The 24,240-nt window shown below is 34.0% G+C and overlaps 1 protein-coding gene and 1 pseudogene across 1 annotated transcript; both read left to right on the top strand.

The window, feature by feature from the left end:
- The first annotated feature begins 8,539 nt into the window (after window positions 1-8,539).
- On the top strand, window positions 8,540-10,249 carry LOC108464843 (photosynthetic NDH subunit of subcomplex B 5, chloroplastic). Its single transcript, XM_017765119.2, has 5 exons — window positions 8,540-9,075; window positions 9,232-9,292; window positions 9,374-9,495; window positions 9,581-9,877; window positions 9,984-10,249. Exons 1-4 carry the CDS (start codon window positions 8,776-8,778, stop codon window positions 9,809-9,811), a joined length of 714 nt encoding a protein of 237 aa, XP_017620608.2. The 5' UTR covers window positions 8,540-8,775; the 3' UTR covers window positions 9,812-9,877; window positions 9,984-10,249.
- A 506-nt stretch (window positions 10,250-10,755) lies between these two features.
- On the top strand, window positions 10,756-13,804 carry LOC108464842 (serine/threonine receptor-like kinase NFP; annotated as a pseudogene).
- Window positions 13,805-24,240: the final 10,436 nt, after the last annotated feature.

Genomic DNA, 24,240 nt, shown 5'->3' with positions numbered 1-24,240 from the left:
AAAGTCAAAGCCATACAAGAGTTACCTCCACCGCGTACTCAAAAGGAAGTTTGGGGATTCCTAGGAAGATTAAATTACATCGCTCGGTTTATTTCACAACTAACCGAGAAATGTGACCCCATATTCCGTCTCTTGAAGAAACACAACCCTGGTGTTTGGGATGAGGAGTGTTAGAAAACTTTTGAAAAGGTTAAGCAATATTTGTCAAATGCCCCAGTGTTGACACCACCTAGTCCAGACAAGCCATTGATACTGTATTTAGCGGTGTTTGAAAATTCTATGGGATGTGTTCTTGGACAACACGATGAGTCAGGAAGGAAAGAAAGGGCGATATATTACCTCAGTAAAAAGTTCACTAAGTGTGAAACAAGATACTCGCCAATTGAAAAGTTGTGTTGTGCCCTAATCTAGACAACCCGAAGACTAAGACAATACATGTTGTACCACACAACTTGGCTAATTTCTAAAATGGATCCTCTGAAATACTTGATGGAGTCGACTGCTTTGAACGGGAGAATGGCCCGATGGAAAATTCTACTTTCTGAATTCGATATAGTTTATGTGAACCAGAAGGCCGTAAAAGGGAGTGCGATAGCAGATTTTCTAGCCAGTAGAGCCTTAGAGGATTACGAGCCTCTAAACTTTGACTTTCCAAATGAAGATCTAATGTACATAGCAACCACTGAAGAAGACCCTTAAGAAGGTCATTCTTGGAAACTAAACTTTGACGGAGCATCAAATGCCGTGGGTAACGGAATCGGGGCAGTCTTGGTATCCCCGAACAGAGATCATTATCTATTCACTAGTAAATTGGATTTTGACTGCACGAACAATATGGCAGAGTACGAAGCATGCATCATGGGAATACGCGCGGCCATAAAAGGTAAAATCAAGGTGTTAGAGGTATATGGAAATTCTGCCCTAGTAATTTATCAACTCAAAGGTGAATGGGAGACGAGAGACCCCAAGTTGATCAATTATCGAAGGCTGATCCTTGAATTAATTAAAGAATTTGATGATATTGTCTTTTGCTACCTCCTGCGAGAAGAAAATCAGATGGCTGACGCCCTGGCAACTTTAGCTTCTATGATCAAGGTGAATAAGCAAGAGGATGTGAAACCAATCCAAATGAGCATTTACGAGGCTCCGAATCATTGTTACAACCTCGAAGAAGAAGAAGAAAATGATCATCACCCTTGGTACCACGATATCCTGCGATATGTGAAGAATCGTGAGTACCCCAACCAAGCTACTAAGAATGACAAAAGAACGTTGAGAAGACTGGCCAATGACTACGTCTTATACAGAGAGATCCTATACAAAAGAAGGAAGGATCAAGTACTATTGAGATGTGTAGATGCTATAGAGGCTAAGAAAATTTTAGAGGAAGTCCATGAGGGCGTCTGTGGGACACACGCTAATAGCTTTACAATGGCCAGGCAAATTATGAGGTTTGGTTATTATTGGTCCACCATAGAAGGGGACTATATTAACTACGCCAAAAGATGTCATAAGTGCCAAATCTATGGAGACAAGATTAATGTGCCTCCTTCACCTCTGCATGTTATGACTTCTCCATGGCCTTTCTTGATGTGGGGCATGGATGTGATTGGGCCAATTTCACCAAAAGCTTCAAATGGGCGTCGTTTCATCTTTGTGGTCATCGATTATTTCACCAAGTGGGTGGAGGCTGCTTCATACGCCAATGTCACTAAATCAGCAGTTAGCAAGTTCCTAAAAAGGAAAATTATCTGTCGATATGGAATGCCAGAAAAGATCATATCTGATAATGCATCGAATTTGAACAATAGCACGATAGCGAAGGTCTGCAGTCAGTTCAAGATCAGACACCATAACTTATCGCCGTATCGCCCAAAAATGAACGATGCAGTTGAGGAAGCTAATAAAAACATTAAGAAGATCGTGGGGAAAATGACTGAGACTTAAAAAGACTGGCATGATAAGATGCCATTCACCCTCTACGTTTATCGAACATCTGTCAAGACCTCCACCGGGGCAACGCCCTTCTCATTGGTCTATGGAATGGAGGCAGATTTACCCATCGAGGTTGAGATTCCTTCCCTTAGAGTTTTGTCAGAGGTAAAACTGGATAAAGCAGAATGGATCCAGTCCCAATACGATCAGCTGAATTTGATTGAAGAAAAGAGGCTAAGGGCTATCAGTCATGGTCAGATGTACCAAAAGCGAATGATGCGAGCTTACAACAAAAAGGTTCATCCCAGAGAATTCCATGAGGGAGACCTAGTATTGAAAAAGATCCTGCCCATACAAAAGGATTTCAGAGGAAAATGGATGGCAAGACTTTACCCAATCCTGTGATTCGGATTTGGTTAAGAAATACTTCGCCTAAAAAAAAAAGGGGGGGAGAGGCCAAGGTGAAAACTCGCAAAGGGCACCTTGAGACTAAAGGGGTTTTGAATTGAAAACCCGTAAAAGAACGATTCAAATATTGATCAAAGATAGGGCATACGATACCTAAATTAACAAGGAGGAGAGATGTTACATCTTGGGGCATCTACAAGGGTACTCTAGATCTCCTAAACACATATTGGGCAAAAAAGGGAGTCCTCAAGAAGTTCGTACAGAGAAGCTCACGCTGCGACATCTGGGGCACCTATTTTCTTTCTATTCATTTTGTATTCCAACAATATTTGTTGTCCATGATTAATCTATTCCCTTCAAACTTTGTTTCTGACAAATTTCAGCTCTGTCATTGTTTTGATATTTTTCAAGCGTTTTGCATTGAAATGATGATTAATGGACTAAAGTCATTTTGGCAAAAAAAGTTCTGCATATTACTCTAAAAGTCTCTAAATAGTACAAAAACCTAAAACAGGGCTATTATTTAGAATTAACCAAACTTAAATATTGGAAACATTTGAGAAGAAAGAGTTTAAATTGAGACTACCTCTTCGAGTTTTCTGTTCAAAGATCTAAGCTGAACAAGAAGACGGGGCACCGTTTTAATGATCGAACCTTGATGAACAAATAGCAATGACAACTCGTACATTAAAAAAAGGGATCCATTCTCACAACATGCTGCACTTGTGCATTCATAGATCATTCGTGACACATCTAGTTAGGAGCATTTGATTCATTTCAATCATAGTGTCTTAATTATTTGGCATAAACATAGATGCATGAAACTGATTTTACAGATTATGTTTCTCAGAGGACGGTGCAGTGGAATCAGTGAATTCACAAGCCTTATCTCCCTAAGCAGTAGGGTAACAGGCTGAATTTACAGATCTTAACCCTCTAAGCAGTAGGGAAACAAATCGAAGACGAAGGGTCTTAAAACCCTAAGCAGTAGGGTAACATACCAAATTGCAGATCTTATCTCCCTAAGCAGTAGTGGAGCAGATCGAAGGCGAAGAGCCTTAAACCCCTAAGCAGTAGGACAACAGGCTGAATTTCCAGATCTTAACCCCATAAGTAGTAGGGAAACAGATCGAAGACGAAGGGTCTTAAAACCTTAAGCAGTAGGGTAACAAACCAAATTGTAGATCTTAACCCCCTAAGCAGTAAGGAAACAGATCGAAGACGATGGGCTTTAAACCCCTAAGCAGTAGGGTAACAGGCTGAATTTCCAGATCTTAACCCCTTAAGCAGTAGGGAAACAGATCAAAGACGATGGGCCTTAAACCCCTAAGTAGTAGGGTAACAGGCTGAATTTCCAGATCTTAACCCCCTAAGCAGTAAGGAAACAGATCGAAGGTGAAGGGCTTCAAACCCCTAAGTAGTAGGGTAACGGGCTGAATTTACAGATCTTATCTCCCTAAGCAGTAGTGGAGCAGATCAAAGACGATGAGCCTTGACCCCTAAGTAGTAGGGTAACAGGCTGAAAATTATAGATTCTATATTCCTGAAATGGCGTTGTAGCGGTTCGAAACCACAGCAGATCTCCTTGAAGTTTCAGCGGAGTAGATTAGAGTCACATGTCTTATCTCCCCAAAGTTGCAGTGGAGCAGACTGAAGATAGCAAATCTTATTTCCCTAAAGTTGCAGTGGAACAGATTGAAGCTATAAATAAACAGATCTTATCTCTCTGAAGTCGCAATAGAGTAGATCAAAACAAACCTTATCTCACTAAAGCTGCAGTGAAGCAGTGGAGCGGATTAAAGCAACAGGAGGCACTAGGCTGAATGATGTTACCTAAAGAAGAGGAGCACCAAAGAAGTCAAGACTCGACGGGGCTGGGCCAAACAAGTCTTTCTTGAGAGTCTTTGCTTTATTCTCGTTACACGATAACAAGCAAAGAGGGGAAGCTGTACAAGCCTGTTTGGCCCTGGACCCATAACCAAATTAAACCAAATAACCCCAAAGCCCAAATAACCCCCCAAAACCAAACAGACTCTAACCCCAATTTGACCCAACTAGCCTAAATTTAGGGTTTTAGAATCTGAAACCCTAAATTACCTAATCCCACCGCCCCTAGTCACATCTCCAGTGCAAGTGGTACCTGCCTCCACCGCCATTCGCCACAAAGATTAAAAAGAGAAAGGGCGATGCAGCGTAAGAAAGGAGAAAACACTTGTAAAAAAGAGGCTATAAAAACCACAGAGGGATCGGGTGTAAGGGGTTCTTTTTTTTTTGGTTCTTGATTTTCATTTTCTCGTAATACAAAAAGAAGATTAACATCAAAAACAGACTCAAACACTAACTCTAAACCGCAGCAAAACAGATCGAAGACCGAATCGAATGTTTATCCACTTTTCTTTTCATTTTTAATTTTCTTTTCGAATTTGTTTGTACGTATAATATCCCTTCTATTAAAACAATACACATATATATATTGAGTATAATAAAAAAAATAAAAAAGGGGAAAAAATTACCTAAGGGAGATTTTCGGCCATCGTGTATGGTGGCCATGCATGGGACAACACGGAGGACGGTGACCGGTCCCAAGAACGGAGACACAATGAGAGAGAGCCGAGGGCCTGCTTCTTTTTTTAAATGAATATAGAAAACTGAATTTTGTAAAAAAATTTTTGGGTTTATATAGTGATACAATACGACGCCGTTTTGGGCTCAACTCATAGCACCAAAACGACGCCGTTTCGGCGCCGACCCGAGGACCCGACCCACTCTGCAGAAGATCCGGGTGTTTTTTAAGCGGAGGGGTTATTTGCGCTTTTGGCCCCTCCGCTTTTTCCTAATCTCGCAATTTAGTCTTTTTTTTCATTTTTTTTAATTTCAATTTCACCTTAAAATTTATTTTTGGTTTCATTTTGGCCCCATTCAAAGACGTTGTTTTAAGGGCTCGGTAAATTGCCCTTTGGCCTCTACAATGCAGACGCGCATTCAAATGGGTCCCTTTTTTATATTTCTCTTTAAAATCAGCCCCAAAACTTCATATTTGTTTCAATTTAGTCCCTTTTAGATTTAATGTGGTTTCTATATTTTTTTACCATTTTTATTTTAAATATTATTTATTATTCTATCTACTACTTTCGTATTATTATTATCAGCATATTTTACTATTATTTAGACATTTTGAGTTTTAATTAATACTTACATATATTTTATATATATTCATATAGTTGTTTTTTTGTTATTATTCCTAATATATATTTTATATATACACATTTAAATACTATATCATACTCCATATTATGCATATACATATTAACATTATACCATGTATATATTTTTATAGATATTATATATATATATATATTTAATATATTATATATATTGTGTACATACTTTTAGTATTATCATGTATTCATTTTAATATATATGTATGTATCTATGTAATATCATTAATATTAAACTTTTTAAACATTATTATTATTTTTAGCATGTATATACTATGTAAATATTTCAAATATGGCATTTTATTATGTATATATTTTTGATCTGAGATACATTTTTATATTACGTGTATATATCTTTTAATATTGTATTTTTATTGTTATGCATATACCTTAATACTATATCATTTATATATTTTTATTTCTCATATTATCTTATGTTTATGTTTTTTTAACTATACCATGTATATAGTACTACTATATATCTATTTATATAGTTATTAATAGTTGTTTTAATATTATGATTATTTCTAATATGTATGTATTATGTATTTACCTCTAATACTATATATTGTATATTCTTACTATTATCATTACTATATTTATTATTATTATTATTATTTGACATATTATTGTTATCACTTTTTTTTTCTTACTATCATTGCATTATTATTATTATTATTTTATTTATTTTCTCATTACTTAGTTATTTACGTTTCTTATTCATTCATATTTTCATTATTATTACGCTTTAGGCATTATGTTTATTCGTTTATTGATATGTGTCTCAATATATCTGCAAATTTACATTATTCGTCATTATTATTATTTATATCACCACCTCTGTTATTATTATTATGCATGTTAATCCTGCGATTTGTTTCTCATTTCACCATGTGATTATGATTACGTTGGTCCTTTACTCGACACATATAATTGTGTTTTCTAAAATAAAACAAGTTTCGTATTTACACAATTCGAGAACATTGTGCCCTAACTTACTGGGTTTCGATTTTTTTTGTTTAATCTAAGTAACGACATAATCTTATAAATCACATTAAGTTTTTTTATTCGATGCCTTAAAATAATTCTTTCATAAAAGTGATATTCCGTATTTGGTAATTCGAGACAATCGTGCCCTAACTTACTGGGCTTCGATTTTTCTCATTTAACCTAAATAACGTAATACTCTTTTATATCGCTATACGAGTTTTGAAAAATGCTTATTCTCGGAGATACGAAGTGTTGTGCCCTAACTTACTGGGTATGACATTTTGTCACCTAGAAATAAGAATTTGTTTTAAAATAAAGGCGATATTCAGTGTTTGAGAATTCGAGAAAACGTGCCCTAACTTACTAGGTTTTGATTTCTCTCGTTTACTCTAAATAATCAAATACCCTTTTAATAAATTAAAATACGAAAATTTTATATAAAAGGCAAGCTCGCTCTCGAAAATTCAAGATGTCGTGTCCTAACTTATTGGATGTGACATTTCATATTTTGAGACGAGAAGGTCTTTAACATTTAAGCTTTTTACAAAGAGGGATCGTATTTCAAAGTCTTTCAAGTTTTTTTAATCTTCGACACTAAGACACTAATTAATCAACTAGGTATCAATTTTTGGGCGTACCGAGGGTGCTAATCCTTCCTCGTGCTTAACCAACTCCCAAACTCATTTTCTGTTATTCGTAGACCAAAAAATTATCGTTTTAGTAAATCTTAACTTTTATTAAAATGATTAATTTAAGGTGACCTGATCACACCTCACCAAAAAGGATTGCTGGTGACCCCTCTATTCGTTTTCATTTTCAAAATCTAAGTCGATTCCTGTTTTTCAAAAAAAATGGTTAGACAGTTGCATTTTTCTATGTTGCTTGGTCTTGGACTCTTAATTTTTTTTCTTTAATGCATGATGCCTACCCGAACACGAATGTGAAGATATAATCTTTTAAAATTCTCTATTTATGCATAAAAACTTTAACATCATATTAAATACCAACACATATCCGGTACTTAAAATCAAATCCAAATGTTTTTGGCATTTTTTTGTTGGTATTCTTTTCAATAAATTTGAATCAATTGCAGAGGTCTCCAGACCCACAATACCAAAATTTCTGGAATCAATCTTTTTCAAGATAATTCCATTGATTGTCCATCCCAAAAGCTCCAAACTATATTCCATTAATCAAAGAAACAAGAAAAAAAAAATGGAAGAAACTGATAATTAATTGACAAAAACCGAAATTACATCCAGATAGTGGCTGCCACCAACAAACATTATTTAGCAGCAACAAAGAGAATGAAGAAAAGATACCCATTAAGCAGATTTACCAGCATAACAACAAAATGTATTTCATTAGTAAAAAATTAAATTGAGTAAATTAATCCTTTTCAAAATAATCAGAGTAATTTAATTTTTATCAATTCAAAAGTGAGCAATATGTTAAAGTTTCATCAATTTTACATGATTTTGATTGGTATAATAATAATTTTAGCCCTCAAAATTTATATATTCTGTCAATTTAGTTCTAATTTCATAAATTTATTCCATAAAATTGTATAAATGTTGAAGCTACACATGTTGATTTTTTTTATTTTTAGAATTAAGGTCAAAATGATAAAATAAGTAAACATTAAAGGCTAAGTTTGTTGTTATACCAATTAAAATTATGTAAAATTGTTAGAAGACATTAACGCTATGATTAATTATCCTTAGTTACTTATTTTTAAATTAAAAGAGATTAAATTGCTTTAAATTTTGAAAGAGATTAATTTACTAAATTTTAAAATTAAAAAAAGACGACTACTTGTACCTAATTCATTTTACATTTTCAGGTTAATCGGACGCCTCAAGTTAGAAAAACAGAACATTTTATACCAAGTATTCTTAGCTATGGTAGGCCTTTATCCACCAGCCTTGACAGGCCGAATTGGCCCGTGTGCGGAGTTCCACTGCTTAGTTTCCGCCTTTATATTTTCCTCGTCCTAAAAAGTGGATAAGGAACAAAGCATTCTTCATCCTTCATTTAACGCCTGATTAAACCAACCCAAGTCTCACAGGAACTATGGGAGAACCCCCAACCAAAATGCACCACGTACCTCAACAAGTAGGTCCCCTACGTGCAACGTGGTTCAATCTAATTGGTCATTCATACACCTAGCAGTTGCGAAGAAACCTCACTTCGTTAAGAAGGCCGCCCTCCGGGGGGGCGTTACATGCTCACAAGGAAGATAAACAAAGAAACAAAAAAAAAAGAAAAGAAAATGGCAGTTCAGGCAGCACTCTCAGTTGTCTCAGTAAGTTCAGTGCCTAAAATCAGGTGTAAGAAGGTTGAAACCAGAGTTAATGTAATGAAGAACCAAAGAGAGGTTGGTCTTGTTAAGTTCAAGCTGGTTAGAAACCATGGGGATGGAAGAATCAACTTCACAAGATTGAATGCTGCAGGGTTGTCTGAGATTGAACCTGATCTCAATGAAGACCCTCTTGACAGATGGGCCACCAACAGCGTCAGCTCTGTCAGTTCTTTTCGTTTCTACTTCTAATCTAATTGCTTTACTTAAAAGTATTCATATCCCAGTCTGTCTTCTGTATGTATATGAGTACAAGAGTATACATTTTTGTTATATGAATATGCTGGTTCATTTCAATGCTTATGTTTTGTTGAATTATAGGAAGATTTTAAGTATGGAGAATATGATGGGCACCATACTTACTTTGAAGGAGAGGAGAAAGGTACATGAAAGAGTTAAATTTGATGTTTTTGTTTAACCAATGGTGAAATAACGTATAACTGTTGAAGCTTTTTTACTTCAGGAACATTTTGGGGAGCCATTGCTGATGACATTGAAGCTATTGAACCTCCAACAGGATTCCAAGGCTTTATTTCATGGCTCTTCCTCCCTGCAGTTGCTGCCGGAATGTTTTTCAATGTTCCAGTAATTCATTTCATATCTTCATTTATCTTTCTATATTTTGAAAAGAAAAACAGATAAGATTAACAAGATGAATTTAATGTTGTAGGGGGAGTACTTGTTCATAGGAGCTGGAGTGTTTACGGCTATATTTTGTATAATTGAGATGGATAAACCAGATAAGCCTCACCACTTTGAGCCACAGATATATAACATGGAAAGGGGAGCTCGTGATAAGTTAATAAACGACTACAATACCATGAGCATTTGGGATTTTAATGAGAAATATGGAGATCTCTGGGATTTCACTATCAAGAAAGATGATATAACAAAGAGATAAATTTCTTTCGAGAAGAAAAAGAGAACTGTAATTATTAGCTACTGTCATGTGAGCATGGACTGGAAGGTATAGTTTCTTTTTCCCTTGTTTTTGAGAAGAGAGTTTTTATTGATTTCTATGTTTGTGTTAAGAGGATCTCTTAATCAGTAAGCCATCTATATTGTGATTGCAGATGTATTTTTCGGTCCGATGCTATCACGTTCGATTGCAGTAGATACTAAATCGAAACTGTCGCCTTATGTAGGCTGCTAAAACTTCATCATAGGTGTAAGAGCTTTGGGAGTGCTTTTATGATGATTGCTTTACAAGATTAATTTGAATGCCTACTATATCAGTTTCCATCATTTGTTTTTGAAGATATAAAGGCTCTATTCCATTGAGTACCGAGAATAAGATTATATGCAAATTCTACTGTTTATACCTCATTCTCGGCTAAAATTTCTGCTTTTCTTATGGACTGAAATTTTCTTCACATTCTGCTAATAATGCTCTGGAAATAGGACCTTGAAGGTAGTACCTATGTTACTCGGACTCGGAGGTGACATGGGACATAAGTATGCTCATTTTTATTTTAATATTTGGAAAATAAACACCGATATTCCAAGTAACAAAGAAATACCACATCATTTTAACTAGTTCCTTTTAAAATATATAGTTTTTATCCCTAAATATTTGAAAGCTTCCTTTGCATTCAAATATAGCTTTTAATCTTAACAATCATACAAGGTTACGAATGGCCTGGTCAAAGTTAATCACTCACCAGTTAAAATTTTGCAGAAACAATATCTATAGCAATGTCATTGGTTGATGCATAAACTATAAATTCTTTAATTCTAATAATATTATTTCCATGGCAGCTTGATTGTCAAAGAAAGAATTTTTCAGTTTCACTTATATAGTTTATAAACAAACCAGATGAGGGTCAAAGGCTCGAAACCAGAGCAAGAACCAGAGAAAAAAAGAAATGAGAATCAAACCCCACCAGCAAGTGTTTTTCTCTTGGTTCCATCTCTTGTTTCTCTTCCATGGTTCCCAAGCCCAACCAAGCACCACAGGCTACACTTGCACACCTAACCAGACCACTTATCCATGCCAAACCTACGTTTTCTACAGAGCCACCTCTCCTAAAACTTCCTTGACCTGGCTTCCATTGGCGATCTTTTCCATGTTAGTCGTCTAATGATATCACAACCAAGCAATATTTCCTCCCCTTCGTCTCCTCTCATCCCTTACCAGTCCCTCTTTGTTCCCATAACATGTTCTTGTAACTCCGTTACCGCTACTTTTGGTAGCCTTTCAGCTGCCAACCTCACTTACACAATCAAAGGAGGCGATACTTTCTATCTCGTGTCAACTAGGAACTTTCAAAACCTTACCACTTACCAATCTGTCGAAGTTTTCAATCCGAGTTCCGTTCCTACCCGACTCAAAATAGGGGACGAAATTGTCTTTCCGATCTTCTGCAAGTGTCCTAATGAAACTCAGGCTAAAACTGGAGTGAATTACCTTGTTTCTTATGTGTTTCAGCCTTATGACAACTTATCATTAGTCGCCTCAAGATTCGGAGTTCGAACTCATGATATAAACAACATGAATGGAAATAAAATATACCCTTTTGATACCATTTTCATTCCAGTTAATAAACTGCTTGTGTTACCTCAGCCTAAGGCACCTTCAGCAGCCTCTCCTGGAAATGCTGAGAAGAAAAGGGCCATAGTAGGATTGGCAATTGGGTTGGGAATTTGTGGGATTATTTTTAATTTTTTCTTTGTTGTGTTGCTTTATAGGGATGTCTTTTCCAAGAAAAGAGACATGGAAAGGCCTGAGGATAATCAGAAGATACAGTTTAATAGGCCAGGGATGCTAATGAAGGGAAATGAAGTAAATTTGATGGCGGATGTATCAGATTGCTTGGATAAGTACAGGGTGTTCAACATTGAAGAACTTAGAGAAGCCACTGATTGCTTTGATGAGAGTTGTTTGATTCAAGGATCTGTTTATAAAGGTTCCATTAATGGAGGTATCTATGCCATAAAGAAGATGAAGTGGAATGCATGTGAAGAGCTTAAGATCTTACAGAAGGTATCATTTGATTCGTTCTGAATAACATTTTTTTCCTCTTCTTTGTTTAGGACTAATCTGTTAAGACTTCTGCAAGGACTTAAGTGAAAGGAATCCTAATAAAATGAACATAATTGAAAATAAGGACATCAATGGAAGGACTTCACTAACAAATGATAATAACAAACGTTTGAATTTATATTACCAATAAAATAGTGGTTAGTTTAAGTGGTCTGTCTATTCATTAGATGATAATGTAGTAGGAAAGAAGCATAAAAATATATGAAGTCAAATGCCATGGAGACGATGACAAATCCTATTTTATGGTATGGTATAATATTTACATCTTTGAATGTCCCACCTATTTCCTGCTTGTTTTTTTGGCTGGTATCATTACCGATATTGTGGGGTAATACTCTTAGATCATCGGATTTCCATAACTAAATAATTGAACTCATAATAGTTCTAAGAAGTAAAAGTATGATTGAGAGAGGGTTAAATTGTATTTTTTTATTATTAGAAAAATAAGTAAATTAATTTCTTTAAGTTAAATTAAAGAGTAAATTAATTTTTTGTATTAAAAATTTAATCCATTTTAATATTAAAACTAACATGACGGACAGAATAACCTTAGATGTACAGAGATTAATTTTAATAGTAAAAATGCTTTGTATTTTAATAAGACTAATTTACTCTTTTATTTAACAGAACTAATTTACCTTTTTTAAATAAAGATAACAAGATGCAATTTGATTCCTAATATAGGATCTTCTATAATACTTTTATCCTCTCCAAGATTGCCTATAACCTTTTCTTTTATTCCTAAAGTAAGCATGATTTGATTAATGGACTGAACCATGATTTTGATTTTGAAGGTAAACCATGGAAATCTGGTGAAGTTGGAGGGGTTTTGCATAGACCCTGAACATACAACTTGCTATCTGGTATACGAGTTCATCGAAAATGGCTGCCTTTACTCTTGGCTTCATCAAAACAACAATGGAAAACTAAATTGGAAAACAAGGTTAAGGATTGCCATTGATGTGGCAAACGGCCTGCAATACATCCATGAACATGCAAGGCCAAAAGTTGTACACAAAGACATCAAAAGCGGCAGCATTCTGTTGGATTCCAACATGAGGGCCAAAATTGCAAATTTCGGACTGGCCAAATCCGGCTGCAATACAATAACCATGCACATCGTTGGCACCCAAGGTTACATTGCGCCCGAATATGTTGCAGACGGGGTGGTGTTGACGAAGATGGATGTTTTCTCTTTTGGAGTTGTTTTGCTTAAGCTAGTGTCTGGCAGGGAAGCCATTGGTGAAGGAGGGAAGCTGCTTTAGGGAAGTGTTAATAGGGTTTTGGATGGGAGTGAGGATAGAAAGGTGAAGAAAGTGAAGGAGTTTATGGATGGAGGTTTAGAAGGAGAGGGGCGTTGGATGGAGAGTGTGATGAATGTAATGGGGATTGCCATCGCATGTGTGCATAAAGACTCAAGGAGGAGGCCTAGGATGGTGGATGTTGTATATGCTTTGTCCATGACTCATGATTTGTTTTTCCATGTCTCGGAAGATGGGTTATCACCTCCTCCTCTTTTTCCAAGGTGAATATTATTAAATGTTTTGATTCATATTCACATACGGGTATCAAGATCGATTATTGCAAAAATAGATGAAAGTATCATGATCTTTACTGAAAGTTAGATTGTATTTTGTATTTGTGCTAAAAAATAGACAAATTAGTCTATATATATCACATAAAAGAGAAAATTTGTCGTTTATGTTATAAAATTTATCCATTTACACTGTTAAAAATTAGCATGATTAATAGAATAACTAGACAGTGACATGTCACGTGTCATGTGTACCTCATGCTGATGTGTAGGAACCATTTTTCAACATTAGAAATGAATGAATTTTTTAATAAAAATATCAATTTGCTCTCAATACAAGAAAATAGACTTTTAGCGGCGCTTTTGAAAACGCCGCAAAAAACGCCGCTATAGGTAACGCCGCAAAAATTGGTGGCGTTTATTTAAAAAAAATGCCGCTAAAAGCCATGACTTTTAGTGGCGTTTGAAAAAAATGCGCCGCTAAAAGTCATGGCTTTTAGCGGCGTTTTTCCCACAAACGTCGCTAATTTTGGCAGATTTGCAATGTATTTTTTTCACCAATATCCAGCCTTCCTACATTAAAATCCAACCAAATACAACAAATATAGCATAAAATGCAGCCAAAAACAACAAATTTAGCATAAAAAAATACAACTAAAAACATTAATTCTAAATGATACTTCAAATTTAACGAAAAATATATGATGTAATTAATAAATAAAGTATGATTTAAAATATTCTTACAATAATGTTAAACGTGACAAAGTTAAAAACATTCTTACAACGAGAAAACTAATGTCTAAGATGGCGGCTTTTGCGACTGTTGAAACATCTGCATCATCTCTTTCAAGTCAGAATCGGAGGTCATCGTTTTTGCTGCTCGCTCACGCCATCGTCTTCGCCTCTGCCTTCCTCGCTACTGCCTTCGCTCTAAGTTGTTGCTGGAGTTCTTCATATTTTCGTTGAACCTCGGCAATTTGCTCAACCGTGTTTGCTTGCATCTGAGCTATCTGGTCTCTTAACCTCTGAACTTCAGCTTGAGCTTGACTTTCGGAAGGCATGTATCGCTGGGATCCGGATCCAAAATATTGGGTCAGGGTAACACCAGATCCTTGAAATCAAACCCGACTGTACCTTTCAAGACCCACAACTTCAGTGATAATTCTATTATCAATGTTCTCAAGATTAACAGAACTATCAGTCGAAGCAATCACTTCATATTCCGCCTTCTTCTCCTTTAGTTTCTCCTAAAAAATCAATTAAAGAGTTAGAAACGAAATATATAATAAAAAGGAATGCAACATAACTTAACATTATTTAAAATTACAAATGATGAATTGAATTAAACAATTATAATTAAACATTATAAATATTTAGAATAAATCAAATATTATTAAGTAAATATACCATAATTTCTCCAGCTTCGGATGTCATAGGAGATCCATCTTTCTTCCTATGCGTAATCTCAAAAAGGTGAAGGCGTCTAACTTTTTGTCCAGATTTGAATTCCTACAATATAGTAGTAAAAATATTATTTAATAGTAGAAAGTTATTAATATTTGAAAAAATTAATAAATTCATAATACCTCGGCCTCAGCTACAGAAGCAAAACTTCTCGACCTTGCTGTGTGCGTGAATTTTTGTTTTTGCCTACTGCTTGTTCTAACTCGCTCACGGTCCTACATAATGAAATTATTATTACGTATATAGTAAACACTATATATAAGAGTTTGGAAATACGTAATACCTCTTCTTTCTTTGAATTCCAGAATCTAACTGCATCTTCCCATTGGTACCTCAACATTCCCGGCGAGACATTTCTCAATTTTTCCTCGAGGCTTATGTCATTCTTAAAATATTTTTTTTTAAAGTGCTTTTATTGTCTCTCCATTTTTTACCCAATGCCTTCTTGATATAATCATTGGAGACCTCCAAAGCAAATCTCTCCTAAAAAAACACAAGTTTAGAATGTAAATATAAATGAAACTTAAACCAAAGTATTATAAATTACATTCACATTTTGTTACCTTAATATTAGCGAGAGCCTGATTTTTGTTGCTATCAGGCATGTGATGCCATGATTCGTAGTTGATGGGCAACATATTGGCATTTCGTGCTAAAATGCCCAAATAGCTTGCTAAAAGTCGAGCTTCAGATCCAACAGGCTGACCATGAGTATTTCTACTTACTTTGACATGCTCGACAAGATCTAAGTCGTATAAATCTCTAAGCAGCGTACGTCTTCGAACTCTGCGTCCCACCACTTTCAGTTGAAAAATGATATACTCTTATTATATTAAAATTGACAAATAAATCAATAATAAAAGTCAACACATGTAAAATGAACTTAACATTACTTTGAAATTCTTCAGGCTCGTCAAGTGTCTCCGGCACATTCGAAGATTCAACAACTATCTGCTGTTCACTATTTGCTTCTTTTGAATTTGGAGTATTCTGGACAATACTTAAATCTCGTAATCTTCTTCCACGCATTTTTCCGCAATACACATAAAATAGTTAAAATTTTAGTAAAAATTACAACAATAATAGTACATATAAAATAGTTAAATTATATAACATGACCAAGATTAAAATTATAATATTACATATAATTAAAAATCGTAAAATCTTACTACATCATTATTCAGAATATCTTCATCCACATCATGTCGAACCCATTGATGTTGTGTACTAGTACTAGGATATTTTCATCTAAATTTTGTTCGGAAAAGGTAATGTTTCGATCTTTCGATGATGTCATCTCTACTTCCATTACCCATGTCAAACAAGTCTCTAGGGTGTTCCGAGTACAACATACCAACCCTCATCGCTTGGATCTTTCGAATAAAAACTTGTTTCACTTGAGAGGAAAATACATATGGCTCGTCCATCAATTGTTGTCCAGTGTGAATCAAGCGAGAGAAATTCACCATTGTAAAACCAAATTGATCTTTTTTAATTCCTCGAGCAGTATTAACATCAGCCCAATCACATCGAAATAAGACAACTTTCCATCTGCCATAGTAATCCAACTCAATAATGTCGGTAAGAAGTTTGTAATACTCCACATTACCCTCAATCGGATTACTGTCCCTAGCACTAGCATAAATTGTAATTGAAGAATTAACAACAACTCCACAATTTTGAGTTCTCCTCATTCTCTCACGATACTTTGTATGAAATCTGTATCCATTGATGAGGAAGGCACTATATCTTTTTATTACTCTGTTCTGACCTTGGGAAAGCCATTTAACTTCGTCTTTGACGTCCTTCCCACTCCAAACCTATTGAATCGAAAGTAAATTTAATAATTATAAATGTATTATGTAAAAACATTCTTATTTGATTAACTAAATTTTATGATTATATGTAACTTATTAACTTTAGTTACATACCGTTTGGCTTAACCATTCATGAAAAGATTCTGTGAATAACTTATTAACCTCTCGATGTTGTAATCTTCGAGAACGTGCATGAGATCTCAAAATTTGTTTGTACTCACTATGTTGAAAACAAGTTTAATTGGTTAGAAGATAAACAAATCTAAACGACGAATATGTGAGGAAATTTTAGAACTTACTTGCGTAACGGTTCAACTAAATCATGGTGAAAAAGTACATATCGACGTGCTTTTATCCACGATATATCATCTAATTCTGCAATTTCAACTTTCCCGATTGGTTCTCCATAACTTTGGAATAAATAAGGTTCGGCCAAGTTATGATCATTGAGCCCAGCATTTCTAGTTGGTCTATTCAATCGTGTTTCAACATCTTCTAAATATCTAGAACAGAAGGTCATGCACTCCTCTGCCAAGTAGCCTTCAGTAATTGATCCTTCTAGATAACGCTTATTGCGACAATAAGATTTCAATTTACTTAGGAACCTAAACACGATATACAATATTTATCAAAAGTTGTAACTAAATGTATAGAGGCGAATGAATAAATACTTAACAAATAAATTAGCACCTTTCTATAGGATACATCCATCGATAAAAAATCGGTCCCCCAAGTATTGCTTCGTGAGGAGATGGATTACCAAGTGCACCATAATAGTGAAGAAGGAAGGTGGAAAGATCTTCTCCAAATTGCATAAAGTCAAAGCACTCGATCTGTACTTTATTAAGTTCTTCAACATCCAAAACTTTGCCACAAATAGCTTTCATTATATTGGATAGTTCAATTATACAGACGTCACATTTTTGACATGCAGACCGTAAAGCAACTGGGAGTAAATCTTGCATCAAGATGTGGTAATCATGTGATTTTAATGAATATAATCTTCGATCTTTAAGACTCACACATCGAGATTTATTTGACGCATACGCATCTGGGACCTTTATATCTTTCAACACCATGCAAAACACCTCTTTCTCTTTCTTTGACATTGAAAAAATAGAAGGCGACAACCGATATTTCCCATTCGGAAGTACTTGAGGATAAAGATCATGCCGAATTCTCATTTCAACTAAATCAAGTTGACTCTGAAGATTGTCTTTTGATTTTCCATTGACATTTAAAATTGTCCCAATTATGTTCTCGCAGACATTCTTCTCAATATGTATGACATCAAGATTGTGGCGTAAATATGTTGTGCTCCCAATAAGGCAACTAAAAAAAAATACTCCTTTTTTTCCACAAATCTGCTTCATTAGGATCATCCTCTTTGTCAGATTCATCATCAGATTCATCCCTCGATCTTCTCCTTGTTTGCGTGATAGGTGGTTGATTCATCTTCCTGTAACTAAAGTTGATATCTTTTAACATAAACAAGATTTCAGATCCAATGGTCTGCTCAGGAGCTCCTCTGTACTCTTCAGTACCGTCAAATAGAGTCCTCTGAAATCTAAATTTATGAGTTCCATCTAACCACCGACGGTGTCCCATGTAAGAGAACTTCTTCCCATTATACAACCACTTCAAACAAGTTTGCGCAGCATAACAAGGACATGTATAACGTTCTTTAGTACTCCAACCCGATAAATTAGCATAAGCCGGGAAATCATTAATTGTCCACAATAAAGCTGCACGTAAATTAAAGTTCTCATTTCTTAATACATCATATGTCTCAACACCCGACCATAACTGTTTTAACTCTTCAATAAGTGGCTGCAAATAGATGTCAATATCATTTTTGGGACCTTTCTCTCCAGGGATAATCATTAATAAAATAAATGAAGATTGCTTCATGCAAATCCATGGAGGCAAATTGTAAGGAACAAGCACTACAGGCCAAGTACTGTACGAAGTACTCATGATTTTAAAAGGATTAAAGCCATCAGCTGCTAACCCAAGCCTCACTTTCTGAGGATCGCTTGCAAAGCTTGAAAATTTACTGTCAAACGATTTCCAAGCTAAAGAATCAACAGGATGCCTTAATAATCCATCATCGGTTCATTGATCATTATGCCACCTCATAGAAGCGGCCGTCTTTGATGACATGAAAAGCCTTTGAAGTCTTGGTATTAGGAGAAAATATCGCATAACCTTGACTGGCTTTTTTCTTAAATGTGCCCCACCTTCATCCCTATTCACATCTTCTGTATTCCCATTCATCCGACGAGACTTACCGCAAACATGACAAGACTTTGGTTCTTCTGATCACCCCAGTACAACATGCAGTCATTTGGGCAACTATGAGTTTTATCGTACCCAAGGCCCAAATCTTTTATTAGTCTCTTCATATCTTGACAAGACTGGGGGATTTTTGCAAACGGAAACATCTCTCTCAGAAACTCTAGTAGCATTGTAAAAGAGTTTCCAGTCCACCCTCCTAAACATTTTAAGTGAAATAGACGAATATAGAAGGACAATTTCGAATATTTTGATCCCTCGTAAAGTTCTTCGTTCATTTTGTTTAGTAAATTGTAGAACTTCGCCGCTTCTTCATTTGGCTCCTCATCAGGTGCACTTGTTCCCGTTTCGCAAAAACATTTCCACCAATATTATAATCATCGGATGCAATAAAGTTAGGTGGAAACGATTGCTCACCATGATTGTGCATATTAAATGCATCCCGCAACATACCTTCCATGTCATCTTGTCTAACATACTGGTGGTAATTAGTATCAGGATAAGTCGGATTAATCGTTGAAGAAGTTCCACTAGATGTACACTCTTCATGGAAAATCCATTTTTTATAACCCCCGAATAAAGCCATCAACAATTAGATGCTCGTAGACAACTTCACAAAAATGCCAATTGATGTTGCCACACTTCTTACACGGGCAAAGAATCATATTCTCTTGGGTTGCATTTTGAAATGCAAAATTTAGAAAAGTTTGTACTCCATTTCGATAGGCATTTCTTACCCTTGACAATTTCATCCAACTCCTATCCATTTCGTAGTTCTTGAAATCTAAAGTTGATAATAAATTGCGTTTACTAAAATAGATAATATATATCAAGTATAAATTATCTAATAGGTGTAAACTAATTCAGGCAGGGGGATTTTAAAGTGTATATTTATGTATTATGTAAGTTAAGTAAGCTTTGTAAGTTATGTAAGTTACGTTATGATATACATTTATATAAGGTATGTAAGTTATGTAAGTTATGATATGATATATATTTATGATATATATTTATGTATTATGTGGGTTAAGTAATTTTATTGTTAATTTTATAAGTGATGAGTTTATATTAGAAAATAGTTTAGTAAATTAATAAATATGAGTAAAACATATAATTATGTTATTTGATAAAAGTAAATATTGAATTAAAAATTAATTATTTTTAATTTTAATTTTATTAATATAACATTTTATATTATTTTGAATAATTTTGAATAAAAGATACATATGATAATTTGAATATCTTATTTTCAAAAAAAGAATAATTTATTTTAATGTTTTAATAAATAAAATCGATTTACTATGTTCTACATTAAATGATAAGTAATCAATATTTTTAAAATTTTGAATTAAATAAAATTTATTATAATTATCAAACTCATTTTAAAAAAATTAAATATTAAATTTTTGATGAAATGAAAATTAATACTCGAATCAACAAACAATAATAATAATAATAATAATAATAATAATAATAATAATAATAATAATAATAATAATTATTATTATTATTATTATTATTATTATTAAAGCTTAAAATAATAATAATAGTTCAAAATTGGATGCTTAGAATTTAACATGCATGATGTATATAAATTCCAACGGTTAGATTATTAAATTATTAATTATATAAATAGTTACAAAAGTGTATTAAATTATTTTAATTTTTATAAGGGTCTTTCCTATATATACTATCTAATTTTAGTGTGTTTTTTTAAAAATAAAGAGTATTTTTAAAGATTATAGGTAAGAACAAGTATTATATTAAAATAAATATCAAATAAAAATATTTTATTATATCTTTAAATAAATTAAAGAAACTTAATTCATGTTAATTCCAAAAGGTAACAATTAAACACATTTAACTTTGGCATTATATTTATTTTTCATGTAATTTGTGTAAAATGTTAACATAACGTATAAATGTTATGAGTTAAATTTGTTAAATTATGACTAAATTGATGAATATATAAATATTACGATTTAATTTGTTAAATCAAGATCAAATTGATAGAATATATAAACTTAAGATCTATTTGTTTTGTGTAAACTATTTATGGAAAATAGTTTATGAAAAATATATTGATTTTATGAAAAATATATTTGACCATATAGAGACATGTTAAAAGCAAAGGAATTCTAAAGTTAATAACACACATTGGATCGGCAGCAAAATTATTATCAACAATAACTACTTCAAAAAAAAAAAACAATCATAGTAAACAAAAAAAAAACTAGTTTCCCAAATATCTTAAACAACGAACTAAGAACCTTCCAGACATCTCAACAGCAGTTTTTCTTTCAATTTTCTAAATGAAATTCAAGAACGAGGAGTTGTTAATATAATAAATAAATAAATAAAAGTGGTAATCCTCATATTAGTGTTCAACTTTTTACCTTTATTTGATATAACAAATGGGGTTTGGACTTCTAGCCCAAGTTCTAATGTATGCCTGCAAATTCCCAAACCATGATGATTCTAAAATATGTAATGTGGCAGCCATTCAATTTTTTACCAACACAAATGAATAAAGAGATCACAGAGGGATTTGACAGATACCAAGAAACTAAATGTAAAGACATCATAAATTGATAAAAGGTAAGCATTTCATGGTAATGTCTACCAGAATTGCTTGAGACTGCTTTGAAGAGCTGGCTTTGGGCCTCATTCCCTTTTACATTTCAACGTTTTCTTTAAATAATATCATTTTAAAGTTTAAAACTAGCTTTATTTTTTTAGTGTGCAATTTGCTGATAAAATTTTCAATATTTAATATAAGATAAATCTGTTCTACTTAAAAGAGTTGAATGGACCTACTGTGCCATAAATAGCATGGTAGAATATATGCATGGATATAATGATAATATTTCTGCTACAATGGGGACAAGAGAAACAGTTTTGTAAATATACATACCTCTTAAAAATTGTAATTTGGATGGTAGAGTCGATTAAATTGGATGGCAATTTAAATTACACCTGCAAACAATGAACAGGCACGACATTGAAAAATAATCTAAGGATAAAAAAGAATAGTAATTTAAAAAATGAAAAAAAAAGAAAATAAAAGATTAACTAACCTTTTCGCTATCTAGGCTTTCTGTGTATTGCTTTAGTGTATGAAAAGAGTAGCAAATGCAAGTCCTGATAATTTGATGCCAAACTGCTAGAAAAGAGCCACTCAAATAGGTTTTCTATGCCTGCCCTTGAATGACCTACAACACCAAGGAAACAAAATTGTAAAAATTAGGGTTTGTTTAAACAAAAATGTGGGGTTAAAAAGATCCAAATAAATCAAGCTAGATAGACTATATGTACAATCAGATAAGCGACAAGGATTCAAACCAAAAGGAAAATGAAGTAGATTTTTTAGGAGTAAAACTCAAATGAAGACCAAAGTGTAAACTTATTAATATTTCAGTGACCGCGAGTGCAATTCACCCAAATTTTTATAAATAAATTTATTTACCACCGACATCAGATAATAGGTAAATACAAAACGAGTTGTAAAAGGAAAATCAAATTATTTGCTAGTTATTGACACTGCAAATTTCATATAAGCGGTATTGAAGTTTTCTATAGGTTCAGATTTTGCATTATATTATAGTTTGAGTGAGCTTCCATTCGAAAACACTGTTGCAGATAGCAGGAAACTTAATGCAACAATAATAAATTCAGCTAGGTCCCTCCTTTTTTGGAACTTATATATCAAAAATTATTAACAACCTTTTACAATATCTAATAAAGATACATGCATATACGACATTACATGGAAGGATATAATGTCTTGTTCCAATGTGAACCAGTTTACTCTTCTGGTCAAGTATTGTGACAGAACACGCAGTTATTGAAGCCTCGTAGAAGCTTACGTAACAATGAAATTAGTTCAAAACAATAAACGCGAAGGGCCCAAATTGATTAAACTACTAAACCAATATCATCTATTATAAAATTTACAAGTGGAAGAAAGGTTGAGTGCTGAGCATTAACAACAGAAAGCATTAACAACAGAAATCTGCATTCCCTGGGTTTCTATTAAAATAAACAACAGAAAGTGTCGAAAGTGGAGTGACAGATTGACTGCAATAGTGGATACCGACGATGACGCAACAGAGGGTTAGCCGAGGGCGATGAAGCAGTGGTAGGGTCAGCTTCTTCACCAGTGGATCGGTTGGGATTTAGACTTAGGGGAAATTTAGGGATTTGGGGGGAATAGCTTGAATTGGGGAAATTTTGCTAAGGGAAAAAACAAGAAGTATCGAGGGAGTGAAATGGGGTAAAATGAATGAAACCAAAACAACACAGTTTTGGGTATCAAGAAAATGACATTTGCGGCGTTTATAAAGAAGCGCCAGTAATTCAGTTTTTTTGCGGCGTTTCTAGGATAGCGCCACTAATTCCTAAACCGTGCCACATAAAACGACGTAGTTTTCATTCGGTTTCTCATATTCTTAGTGGCGTTTATACGGTAGCGCCACTAATTCCGAAACCGGGCCACATAAAATGACGTAGTTTTCATTCGTTTTCTCATATTTTTAGTGGCGTTTATAAGATAGCGCCACTTAATCCACTACCCGCGAAATAAAACAACGATGTTTCAATACAATTTCTCATACTTTTAGTGGCGTTTATGACCTAGTACCACTAACTCCACTGTTCCTCCAAGTAGAATGACGCCATTTTCATTCTTTTAATCATATTTTTGTGGCGTTTTTTAATAAGCGCCACTAACCGTGCCACTTAAAATGGCTACGTTTTTATTCAATTTCCCATATGAAAAACCAATACGGCGCCATTTTGTTTAAATTTAAATGTTTTTTGCGGCGTTTTAGACGCTAATGCCTTTGATTTAAACACAAATTTTAATAAGTATAATTAAGCCCAAAACCAATACACTAAACCCCAATACCCTAAACCCTAAACCAAATACCCAATACCCTAAACCCTATAGACTAAACCCTAAACCCTATAGACTAAACCCTAAATCCAATACCCAATACCCTAAACCTTATAAACTAAATTCTAAACCCAATACCCTAAACCTTGAACTTAAATTTTAAACCATAACCCCTAATTCCATGCACCCTAAATTCATAACCATAAACGTCAAGATTCTTATTGCTTGTTTAAACCTTAAAATCATTTGATATTTTCTCATTTTTATCAATACTCCTAATTAC

Source organism: Gossypium arboreum, chromosome 10 (genome assembly GCF_025698485.1).
Source record: "Gossypium arboreum isolate Shixiya-1 chromosome 10, ASM2569848v2, whole genome shotgun sequence".
NCBI lineage: Eukaryota > Viridiplantae > Streptophyta > Magnoliopsida > Malvales > Malvaceae > Gossypium > Gossypium arboreum.
The sequence above is the reverse complement of the archived record's forward strand: the minus strand, read 5'-3'. Positions and strand labels throughout refer to the sequence as shown.